The sequence below is a fragment of the Macadamia integrifolia genome, chromosome 4 (genome assembly GCF_013358625.1).
Source record: "Macadamia integrifolia cultivar HAES 741 chromosome 4, SCU_Mint_v3, whole genome shotgun sequence".
NCBI lineage: Eukaryota > Viridiplantae > Streptophyta > Magnoliopsida > Proteales > Proteaceae > Macadamia > Macadamia integrifolia.
The window spans coordinates 8,632,433-8,644,808 of record NC_056560.1 but is presented as its reverse complement, the minus strand read 5'-3'; the positions used below and the strand labels follow the sequence as shown (position 1 = coordinate 8,644,808).

At 38.2% G+C, this 12,376-nt stretch overlaps 1 protein-coding gene and 1 long non-coding RNA gene across 8 annotated transcripts in view; both read left to right on the top strand.

Moving 5' to 3' along the window:
- The first annotated feature begins 2,005 nt into the window (after positions 1-2,005).
- Positions 2,006-6,536, top strand: LOC122076810. Of its 2 annotated transcripts, XR_006139587.1 has the most exons (6): positions 2,006-2,769; positions 3,222-3,301; positions 3,494-3,639; positions 4,716-4,829; positions 4,939-5,068; positions 5,231-6,536. It is a non-coding gene; the product is annotated as an uncharacterized LOC122076810 (long non-coding RNA). The 2 variants fall into 2 exon arrangements; XR_006139586.1 differs by having other exon boundaries at positions 4,939-6,536.
- A 1,341-nt stretch (positions 6,537-7,877) lies between these two features.
- Positions 7,878-12,376, top strand: part of LOC122076805 (serine/threonine-protein kinase ATM) — an 85,815-nt gene continuing 81,316 nt past the window's right edge. For 2 of the 6 annotated variants that reach the window (XM_042642376.1, XM_042642375.1), the window contains exons 1-10: positions 7,881-8,057; positions 8,168-8,421; positions 8,513-8,621; positions 8,752-8,895; positions 9,168-9,329; positions 9,472-9,652; positions 9,773-9,929; positions 10,015-10,154; positions 10,237-10,324; positions 11,485-11,588. In XM_042642376.1, the coding sequence (XP_042498310.1) occupies positions 8,353-8,421; positions 8,513-8,621; positions 8,752-8,895; positions 9,168-9,329; positions 9,472-9,652; positions 9,773-9,929; positions 10,015-10,154; positions 10,237-10,324; positions 11,485-11,588 (1,154 nt within the window). In that variant the 5' untranslated portion in view covers positions 7,881-8,057; positions 8,168-8,352. Of the gene's footprint in view, positions 8,058-8,167; positions 8,422-8,512; positions 8,622-8,751; positions 8,896-9,167; positions 9,330-9,471; positions 9,653-9,772; positions 9,930-10,014; positions 10,155-10,236; positions 10,325-11,484; positions 11,589-12,376 lie in introns of those variants that run through there. The other 4 variants (XM_042642379.1, XR_006139585.1, XM_042642377.1 and 1 more) reach the window with 4 other exon arrangements.

Below are 12,376 nucleotides of genomic sequence, written 5' to 3'. Positions count from 1 at the left end.
CCCCCCAAAAAAAAGTTGGTTTCTATGGGGGAGCACAGCCCTTACGCTTAAACGCACAAGATGAAATGACTACCCCACCATCACAAAATGCAAAATGACACCCCATTTAATACTCTCTCATGCTCTAATTGGCCACCGCACACGTGTAGTAGCCATATTTCCCTAGAGTAAACATTTTCCCTTATTCTTGGGAAAGTAATGTCAATTCTAATATATGTCATCTCACATAATGAGAGGTGAAGCCCACATTGGCATTCTCTCACCAATTCTGATAATGTGAGCCCTATGTGGACACATGTGAGTGATACCATCCTCCAAACCCTCATTGATATGACATGCAAATTTCTTCTTATGTTGTCTTTGTTGGAAATCATCTCATTTTATTTTTGTCCTCATCAACACACTCATTTTCATTGTTCATCATATTTTTTGTTATTTCTGTTTTTGTTATATTCTTTGACTACTTTTTCATTTTGTGATTCAAAGTGAGATATTGATCGGGTGATCTCTAATTTTTTAGTTTTAACTTTTTTTTGGGGGGTGGGGTGGGGTGTTAAAACGACCTAGGAGATTGGAGTGGAGAAAAAAATATGCACAACTTAGGCCTTGTATCAAGTATAAAATTGAATATAATTTATTAGAGGGCTAAGATCCATGTAGCCAATCACATTATGGTAATATAAAGTTTAGTTGTTTTTTGTTAAATCACATAATTATTAAGTCCCAATCAAGGAAGATATTTTCATCCTTATGTTATGATCCTCTAATTAGGACAAGGTTAGCCCATCAAATGCTTTTTCTATTAGATTTCTTGGGCACATATTTGCAATCATGATTTTAAGCTGGAACCCAACACCAATATAGATTGGTTGGATTGGCTTAAAAGTTGATTAAATCAACAAAACTGTTCGATTTCAATCGTTCAATACGGGGATCATATCAATATCAATTAGACCTAATACAAACACCAATATCAATACTTATAACTGAAGGTGCATTTGGAAATCCTAGGCTTGAACCACAGACCTTGACCTTGAGTTATTTAATGTTTTCATCCGATGGTCATCACTCATCTCAATTTACAATTTAAGGAATATGTTCCCTCTGACACCCTATGTAGTTTTAGATGTTGGACGGAAGTATTACATGAAATTCGTCAAATGGGGGGGGGGCGATATTAGGATATTTCATAGATGTGCTATATTAATCTAAGTGGGGGGTGTGCGATTTTGGTTTTGTGCTTGTGCCAAAAAATACACTAGTTGGCTGATTTTTTATTTTTTTGGGTGGAGAAAACATAGCAACGTGAATTAAAACTTATTGGGGAAGTGTTTTTGTGTGAGGGAGTATGATTATCTAGTGTGTATGTCAATAAGAGCGCATAATAAAACATCCACAAAATGTCATTTTCTCTTTCATAGGAATGGGTTGGTCATTTAGCTATCATATGTCTAGTGTTGAGACCAACGCTTCCCCCACCCAAAAAAAAATAAAATTCTAAATTTAAAAATGAAATTTCACTCTTGTAATCAATAAATTCTATGTTTTTGCTCCCATATTATCATCATTACCTAATTTGCTATCCCTCCTGCCAATTCTATAAATATTATTATTATTTTATTGGGGACAGAAATCCTATTATTCTGACGAAGCAAATCGATAACGATGACCGTCAGATAACCATCGAGATTCATAATCTGAAGGGCCATCCGACGGTACGTATTACACGGAATACGTCCCTCCTTGATCCACGCCGTTACAGCTCCTTCGTCTTTTTTTTTTTTTTTTTTTTCGTTTAACAAAACATGGGAAAATATCACTACTCGGAGCGCTCGCAACGGCTCTTTTTTATTTTTGAATAAGACGCTCCCAACGAATCTCCCGCCGCCTCTATCCCCTGGGTGATACTCATACACGTTCTCAATTGGTCCAGGCGCTGGCGTGAAGGTCACGCTATCGATCCAGGGCTATAAATATATATTATTTTACATAGCTGGTCGTTCTTCTTTTTTGGTAACTAACCATTGCAGGTCTCCACCGTCACTTCGTCGCTTCACTCTCCTTGCCACTTCTGTTGCGAAATCGCTCAAAAGGGTTGCAGAAATGTAGATTCGACGCTTGATTATGCAAAACTATGTTAAATCTCCAAGTAATGACAAACTTCAAGGATTCTTGAATTCTTGAATCGTTCAAAAGAGTCGCAGATATGTAGATTCGACACTTGATTATACTGAAAAACTAGGTTAAATTTCTTTGCTGTTGACAAACTTCAAGGATTCCTGAATTCAAGAATTCAAGAGTTTTAAGTCCAAGAATACGGCGACATCAAGAGATATTCAAGAAATTGTTTCCAAGATTTCATCAGATAAGGCCAAAGCTCGGGAAGTATTTTATGCTTTATTTATTGGGGTTTATGATTCTTCTGTTGTCTTCGTTCTTTATTGTCTTACGTTTGTTTCGAAATTTCTTTAAGAAGGAATAAAGGTGTTGAATAATTGGTTGGAGGGGGAAAGATCGTTTGGCTTCTGCAAGATTTTAAGCCAGAACATGCAAATCGTTAACCAAACGAGATTCCTCACCGCAAGTGTGAACACAGCAACCAAAGTTTGCCTCAGTTGAATAACATAACAATCTTCAAATACTGAAATACTAAGCATGGATATGTTTACTGAGGTTCAAGACATTCTTGGTTATGTATCTATTTATTGTTTTTAGAATTTCATGCGCAATCGAATGGTTTTGACCAACTATGCCTGTGAATGATTGCAGGTACGAATATTGAGATCACTGTTTCCTCCTTTGTTATTAGAACTTTTTAAAGTGCTAATAGCACCTTTAGGGAGTGGAAAAGTTGCGGCCATGATGGTGTTCATTTTTCCTACCTTGCCTCTGGGAGGCTGGGAGCTGTTTTTTTGTTTTTTGATTCTTTGTCTCTCAGATGAGGTAATTGGTCAGTTGGTTCTTTTACCATCTTTAAGTGCAGTGATCACCAATATTTGTGTTTTGAAGCAAGGGTAACTGCACTGTCTTGCCAGTGGCTCATGGGTACTTGCAAGATTAACACCATCGATCTTCCTAATGGATCATCCTGTAGAAGCGGGGTACTAATTAGCAGTCCCAGCATTTCGTCTAATTGAATTGGGGTCTATTTATTTCGTATTATTTGGCTATTCTTCCTTCAGTGAAACTTGCCTTCGCTGTCAATGGGATTAATGATGTAGGTGTTGGTAGAAAGATGCAAATATTTGGAAGAAAGCAATGTGTGGGAATTTGTTTAAATACATATAAGCTGCCGACACAGGTCAGTGCTGATAAAGTAATTACGTAGAGAATGTAGATAGCACTCTAGTTCACACTTGAAATATTCTATTATGCTTAGATTTTCTTTTTATTTGGCAGATATTCATTCTGGGTATATTTGTTGGAATTACTTTAACATACCAGTAGTTGTTAATCTTCTGTTTATTTGGTCTAATCCATTGTTTGTGCACAGCTATAACATGGCCATTCCTTGTAACATTGCTCATACAATGTATCGCCTTAGAGATGTCTACATGCAAAAGGTGAACTCCAAAGTTGCTTTCTCCAAAAATCCTTCGAATTGCCATCCAATGAGCATAGAGGATGCAAAGTTTTCGGGTCGGTGATAGGAACTCTGTTGTGCTTCATTTGATTTACTCAATTATTATTTAGCACTCACAATGAGTAGCTTACATGGTTGTTTATGTTGAGGATGTTTGGGAGATTTGAAAGTTGCATTTGTACTTGATTAGCTGTAGGATTTAAAATGATCCTTAAAAAAGAAAAAGAAAAAAGAACCATTGTGGAAATACATGGAAGTGTTTGTATAGCATTTCTTTCTTTTTCTTTCTTATCCATCAGGCAGAAGGCTACTTCAAATTGAAATAAAAACCAGAACAGAGCTTCTTCTGTAGTTTTAGAAACAGGCTTCTACAGTAGCGGTTTAGCTGCCCATAGGCTCTTAGAACAAAAATGAAAATTGAAAAAAAAAAAGTAGTTCTTTTATGATCTCATTACGAAGTTCAATCATTGCGACCTGGAATTAAGTCCCATGATTTAGAGTTCGATCTTCCTGTTTGTTGTGACATGAGATTCTACTCCAGAGTCTTCACTTTTCTGTTTTATTAGGTAGGATAAATATCCCCTTGGATTTTCTAAACAAGTCATTGCCTTAAACATATTCCAAATGAATGTTAGAGACTTGGTCGATTGTTAATTTGGGCACATTGATTGACCTACTTGCCTTCAATTTGTGGGCTTAACGTACTTGCAATGGATAGTCCCGTTCGTATATGCATGTTGGGTACTGCTCGTCGTTTAGAAGCCTATGTTGCTATAGTGATAATTGATGGTGATGCTCAAATGATCTTTTCGGTTGGATTTTCTTCTAGGATTTTGAATGAAGGAAAAACAGATCATGCTTATAATGGTTAACTGTGGGTTCTAAAGTATTTCTCATTGTTTAATACATAGTATCGAATTTTCTCAATGTCATATAGTTATTTGTGAGTCCATAATCCAATACGTTTATGACTACATTATTGTCATTTATTTGTAGAACTGTTCTGGTTTTGTGGACTTTAACGGTAATATTTCTGAGTTACAGTTGCCTTGAAGTTGCAAGGTATGTTTATTTTTGCTTTATCGCATTGTTCTCTTTGAAGATTTATTATTTCTGCAATGCATTTGAAAAGGACTCGACATTCAAAGAGAATGCTGAAGAAAGCTCCCATTTTGTTTATAAACTGGGCTTGTCTAAGCTGCAGTGTTGCCTCTTGATGAATGGCCTCATCTTTGAGTCCAGTGAGGTATGCCAACTTATTATTATAATTATTTTTATCTGTTTGCTGAATCTTTTTGGGCATTTTTCTAACTAGTATTATGTCAACTGTTCAATGGTTTCACTTTGTACATCAGGATTTCTCTAAAATGTGTAGATTTTGTCTATCTATTTATGCTATACCTCAGAGATTTCCTGGAACAGTGTTTGGCATATTGTTGTGATTGATGATGAAGGAACTTTATTGCTTGAAACAATGGGTATAAGGTGCACACAATGAAAGGTTCTTCTACCCCTTGTGCAATCTGATTTGTGAATTTCAAATTCGAGGAACAATAGAAGTGCTAAGTGCCATTTGCTACATACATATGTACTTCTATACGTAAATATACATTCTTACGCATGTATATCAACCCAATATAAATACAGGGCTGTGGTTTGACATCAATTTTTACTTTAGAGGTGCCACTATTCCAAACCTCTGTCCTATCCCCAGAAAAGATGGAAAAACAAACTGCTCCAGATAGAACCATATTCTTTGGTCAGGAAGTCAGTCTCATGAAAGTAAGTTACCAGCATTATACTTTTGAGGATTATTGGGAACCCTGTGAATCGTCCATGCTTGGCTCTTTGGTCACGAAGTCATAGTCTCATAGAAGGAAGATACCAGCAATAGAGCTTTCAAGGATTATTGGGAACACCTGTGAATTGTCCCTGCCTGGTATTATTTTATATGATCATCTGACAGCTTAACCACCCAAGGCTAAAGTTCAGTGTGGAAAGTACTTCATGGCAAGACACCTATTCCTATATTACTCAATCAACGGGGATGCAATTTTAACTCTCAATGCCCCTTTTGTCATTCTGCAAATATGTCTCAGGATCATCTATTCCTGTCATGCTGACGCATACACTTTGGAAATCAGTTGGATTCCATTTTATGCGCATTTCTTCTTCTTCTTCTCTCCATGACTGGATCTCATCTATTTTGGCATTAAGGATTCCCAAAAGATTGAAGGACTGGTTATCAGCCCCAATGACAAGTGTTATCTGGAATTTATGGATTGCTTATCTTGATGCTACATTAGAAGTTCCATTCCAACCATTCAGTCATTGGCTTATCAATGCAACCAATTTACTCAAGATTTTTATCGACCTCATTGTGCATCCAACTCAGTTTCTGTGCTGAATATTAAATGGGATCCTCCATCATCTAGTTTTTTGAAGTTTAACGTGGATGGCTCCTCCCTTGGGTGTCCTGGATCTGCTGGTTTTGGTGGAGAGTACTGAGGGATGACAAAGGTGCCTTTCTTTTGGGGTTTGCTGGTTCTGCAGGTATTTCTTATGCCTTCGTCGCTGAAGCCTTGACGGTTCGCCAAGCTTTTCTGTTGTTGTTAATCGACGTTTTCGTTCCATCATTGTTGAGAGTGATAACTTAATGGTGATCAATCTTCGTAAGCATCATTCAACGAATGTTCCCTGGAGAATCATTCAGATTTTAGAGGATTGTCTTCACCTTGTTTCTCATTTCGACAGCGTAATGTTTCAGCACTGTCATCGCGAAGGAAATTTTGTTGCAGATTCTCTAGCTACTTTTGGTCGTAATTCTACTGATTTGGTTGTTTGGGAGTCCTCTCCCCCTGCTTTTATTTCGCCTCTCCTTTTCAAAGATCGTGATGGGTACACTCGACATCGCTTTGTTTCTTCTAGAGCTGCTGATGCTCTTTTAGTATAAGTTTATTCTCCCACCAAAAAAAAATCTAATAGCTTAACTGATGGCTACTTCGATATAAAGAAGAGGGTTTTTATTCAATGGGTCTGATAAATGAAACTTCCCATCTGTCTTCTGAGTTACAGTTGCATTGAAGTTGCAAGGTATGTTTATTTTTGCTTTATTGCTTTTGTTTTTTTTGAAGATTTATTATTTGTGCAATGCATTTGAAGGAGCTGCAGGAACCCCCTTTTGTGCTGCTTCCCCAAGCAAGTGTGGATGCTCTACAGTGCTCATCTCTCACCTCCACCAAGGTATTTGGCTATTTTGCTTTTACTGTATTATACCTTCTTCTCTCCATGACTCAGATTTTAGAGGATTGTCTTCTCCTTGGTCCATGTGCCGTTACCGTTACAGCTTCTTTGGTTTTTTTCGTTTAGTTAAAACATGAGAAAAACATCGCTACTCGGTTGCGCTCCGGAAGGCTCTCGCGCCGTGAAATATGACGTTTCTATCCTTGGGCGGATACTTATGCACGTTCGTCCTCTGGTTGCTTACGACTAGGGGTGTCAATTCTTAAACCGAATCGGTAAAATCGGCCGGATCGAACTGATAACAACTCGGACCGAACCCAATCGAAACCTTATTGGTTTGGTTCGGTTTCGAGTATTGTAACCCCAAAACCAAACCGAATCGCACCGAAAACCGGATGAACCCGAACCAAACCAAAACCGGCTCAAAACCCGGATCGAAACCGAAACCAAACCGGTAAGAAACCGAAACACTCCAAAATTCATTAAAAAAATCAAAATTTGCATAGTTTTGTATACATCTGTATGGAAAGTAATCCAAACTAGACCAAAAACCAAAACCAACCCGGTTACAAATCAATTTAAGAAGCTGAAATTCAGCAGTTCATCATTTGGTTGTTTCCTAATGGCTCCATATCGGTTTAAAAAACCGATCCAAACCGAAATGAACCTAATAAATCCAAACCGGTACCAACCAGAACCCAAACCGCACCGAAGCCGACACCGGACCGAAATCGATAAATCCTTAATGGGTCGGTTTTGGTCACTTCCAAAGTCACACCGAAACCGGTGGAACCGGACCGAAACCGCACCAACCCGGACCGTTGACACCCCTACTTACGACTTACGTCGGGTTCGTCTTTAACCGTTTAGAAATTTGCTCTCCCAATTCCGAACCAACAGGCACAAGAATAGAACCAGTTCTGGTCCTCGTGGAGAAACTGGGTTAGGCGGCCAAAAGACATAGCTAACCCTTGCAGGACCCTTTTCTTTTTTTGTAACTAACCATTGCAGGTCTCCATCGTCACTTTACTCTCTTCCCGCCACTTCTATTGCGAAATACCTCGAGAGAGTTGACGTAGATTCGAAGCTTGATTATAGCTTAAATCTCTTAGCTAATGACAAATTTCAAGGAATCTTGGATTCAAGAGTTTTTAAGCCCAATAATACGGTAACATCGCCGCCTCAAGTAATCTTTTCCAAGGTTTCGTCAGACAAGGCCAAAGCTCGAAGAGTATGTTCTTGATTTCTTCAATGGTGTTTACAAATTTTTCTGTCTGGTCTTTTCTTTCTCTTTTGTCATACTTTTTGTGTGAGAAAACCCTAAATGTTCTTGGTTTCCAGGTCTACATCGTCAGTCGGCTGTCCCTCCGCTACTTCTTCTGTTGCAAAATCATTCCGAGAGTCGCAGATAAATAGTTTCGACCGCCATTGTAATAACAAAAATTAGGTTAAATTTTTTTTTTTTTTTCCTTGCTGAATTACATACTTCTAGAAATTGAAGAAGTGAAGTCCAAGTGGAAGATAATATGGCAAGCTCAAGAGATATTCAAGAAATCGTTTCGAAGCTTTCATCAGATAAGGCCAAAGCTCGGGAAGTATGTTAATGCTTTATTTATTGGCGCTTATGATTTTTTCTGTCGTGTCTTCGTTCTTTTTTGTCTTACGTTTGTTTCAAAATTTCTTTAGGAAGGAATAAAGGTGTTGAATAATTGGTTGGGAGGGGAAAGATCGTTTGGCTTCTGCAAGATTTTAAGCCAGAACACCGCAAATCTTCAACCAAACGAGATTCCTCACTGTAAGCTTGCATTATGCTCTATGCTTTTTATTTGGCAGATATTCACGGTGGTTATTTGTTGGAATTACTTTAAAATACCAATAGTTAATAATCTTCTGTTTATTTTGTCTAATCCATTGTTTGTGCTCAGCTAAAACATGGCCGTTCCTTGTAACATTGCTCATCCAATGTATAGCCTCAGAGATATCCACAAGCAAAAGGCGACCACCAAAGTTGCTTTCTGCAAAAACCTTTCGAATTGCCATCCAACGAGCAGAGGATGCAAAGTTTTCGGGTCAGTGTTAGGAACTCTATTGTGCTTCATTTGATTTACTCAATTATTATTTAGCACTCACATTGAGTAGCTTACATGGTTGTTTATGTTGAGGATGTTTGCGAGATTTGAAAGTTGTATTTGTACTTGATTAGCTGTAGGATTTAAGGTGATCCTCTCTAATTAGAAAAATAAAAAAGTACCATGGAAATACATAGAAGTGTAGGTATGTGTATGAACATATCTTTCATCCGACTATTGGTATTTCTTTCTTTTTCTTTCTTATCCATCAGGCAGGAGGCTACTTCTACTTCCTGTGGTCAAGGCATTATTCAGTCACATCTGGGATGTGCTAAGGGACGTTCCTACCTTCCAGTCTGAATATGGGATCATTCTCCGGTATCTTTTGACAGTGAGAGATTATCGCTTTCACATGAGGAAAAGGGTCTACTGCAGTGAGTTCAAAAGAACATTTGATATTTGCACAACTTTCCCCCCTTTCAATTTAGGACATGGATGATGCCTACGATGCTATTAAGTACCATCTGAAATATTTCTTAAATCTTGTATGTCATTGTTTTGTTTGTTTGTGGCTAGGTCTCGTGCTTCTATACATGAACAAGGTGGAGACAAGCATGAGTGGGAAGAACAATATACCAAACCCAAAGGGCTGCATCCTAACTCTACATTCCCTCTTGGAAAACCCTCCTGTAGATTTTACTGATAATCTTAGAGAAGACATTGTTAAGGGATTTGTTCAGATTTTCTCACATGTAAGGTATTTCACGTGGTATCCCTGCTTGATCAAAATTTTGTGATCATGCTCTGGGACATTGTTTGGTGAAATCACTATCCATACTTTCCTGTTTGTTGTGTTTTCTTGTTGGAGCGTTATCAGGGACGAGGGGAAAATTTCACGCAAGCTTATTGAGTGCATTAATACATATCTGTCGAAGGATGGTCCAAATCTGGGTTGCCAGTCCATGGAGATCCATTCTGCCGCACAGGAATTTTTGTTGCGTTCATGGCTTACAACCCACGATCGGGGTTTGAAGGTTTCCTAGGCAGTCCAGAATCAATCCTCTGTATATTAATCTATTTTATGGATAATGGCTTAGTATTTTTCTCTATCTTTTGTAGGATGCCCTTATTCTATATGCAAGGTTGCAACTAAAGCTAGTAAGGACTGCTGCTGAAGGGAGCCATTTGGTGGAACAACTCTTAGATGTTGTCTGTAAGGAACTTGATCAAAACAATATGGTGAACACTAGTTTGCCATGGTGAGTTTGGGTGTTTTTGCAACGTCTAATTTTTTTTGAATTAGATGGTAAGGTATGAGGGGCTGTTCACGTTCATATACAGGAGTGATGCCGCTAAAGATGACAAGTTTGGAAACTTGACGAGCTTGCAATTTTGTTTGATGGAGCTTGCAGCCTTTGTTTTCTACTGGGTAGTTGTTCAAAACTCCTTGATTATGTTTCAAGTCTTTTGGCTGTAAAAGGCATAGGCAGCTGCTGTGGGTTTTTATTTTTTAATTTTTTTTATAAATTATTTATTTGTGGGTGTGGGTTTGGGAAATTTTTTCCTACCGCTAAAATCTACATAGTGTTACCAACCGTATGATTTCTTTCTGAAGTTTTGGAAATGTGCAGTTGTAAATTTTTTTCCAGTTGTTATCCAAAAGTCAGAACCTGAAGAGTTTCTGAAAATTTATTGGAAAAGATTATCTTTTATCTCCTTGGTGTGAAAATGCAGAATCTTTGAAGATAAGTTGGCCTGAAAGGGTTCAGTTATTACGACCTGCCTCATGTCTTCCTCTTTGGGTATTCTACTTGCAATGTTTCTAAAGATTGTTGGTGGGTTTGTATTTTTAGACATACGGGTTCTCATATTTTTGATGATCATTAATAGGCCAGTTGGAGGGTTCAAAATGACATGCATAGTCTAGGCCTTGTCCTAGGTATGACCTCGGAGAGAGCCTATTGGAGGGCAATAAATCATGTAGCCGAAAATCTGCCACATGGCGGATATTGGGTGATTTGGATTCGACCATATATCGACCCCTCGATTGGACCTAATTACTACTTATTTTATTGTGTATTATGCTTCAAAACAATATTTTGCATGTGTCATAAGTATTTCCACGTGGTTCATACGTGTTTTTATGCATTTCTTGCGTCTCTTAGGTTTTGTCCGAAGCATTTCTAAGGCATCTCTTAAAACCACCCTCCTGACATGCTGACCAATACCGATGTCGAATACCTTGTTCTGTGGGTATTCTTTACAATTTTTTTGGTGGGGCCTAAAGTTTCAAATCTTTATTTTAATGATCTATACTAGATTGGTTGAGTGTCAAATCTGTATCAGTATTTTGGACTGGACCAACCTTATGTATCATACCAGGTAGATCTGCTGGACTAGTAGTATTACTGTGCTTTTCTCTCTCTGGATTGCTACTGATCATCATCTCTTTGCTTCATGTTGACGTGATGTATTTTTGGACGAACTATTTAGCTAAAGGATTCAATAAGCAAATGCTAAGTTCTATTTTTTTATACATAGAAACCAAGCAGTTCTGTGAGTGCTTTCAAATGGTTTGTGATCTCTCAGGCATGTGTCAATATGACCAAACAACCATCTTCAGAAAAGAGAGCTAGAAGAGAAGATGTTGCAGCCTGTCTGAAGGAGGGGCTTATGAAAGGGAAGTGGTTATGGTGAGTTTTTTAATCTAATTTACGTTATGTTAACAGATTTGGCTGTTACATGTAAAAGGATAAATCAAATCTTTGATATGCAATGTTATGTGCTTGAAGGGCATTTGGATTGTGAGGTGATGTTGATATCTATTATGGTGCCTCCTGACTGTAATTAGATAAGTTTTCGTAGATATCTTGAAGGGCATTTGGAACTTGTGAGGGGTGATGTTCTTTGTATTGGAGAAATCATTTCTTTAAAGTGTCATGAAAATTATATATCTGACCAGTTTTAACAGACACATGAAATGAACAACATCCACACCTTTGCTTACTTGGAGTTACATAGCTCAATCAATTCCAGTTCTCGCACTCCAATTCCACTGTTATTGTTCTTCACAACTGTTGCAACTTTTCTTTGCCTTTGCTCCTTCACTACTTCCTCTGCTTATGGTAGTAGATTAGGGGTCTCCTCCTCTCAGTTGTCAAGTGAAGCTGAGGCTCTCCTCAAATGGAAAGCCACCCTTCAAAGCTACTCTGTTCATGCTCTCAGTTCTTGGAAGCTTATATCATCACCATCTCCCAACACCACTACTACTAGTACAGCTTCATCATCAGCAGTAGCAATCCCATCTGCAAGTGGTTTGGTATAACTTGCAACAAAGCTGGAAGCAGCGTGGTTGGGATTAGCCTTACAGAAGTGAAGCTGCAAGGTACGCTTGACAACTTCACCTTCTCTACCTTTCCCAATCTCCTGTGTCTTAATCTCAGTGACAAAGGACTCACAGGACCCATACCAGATCAAATTG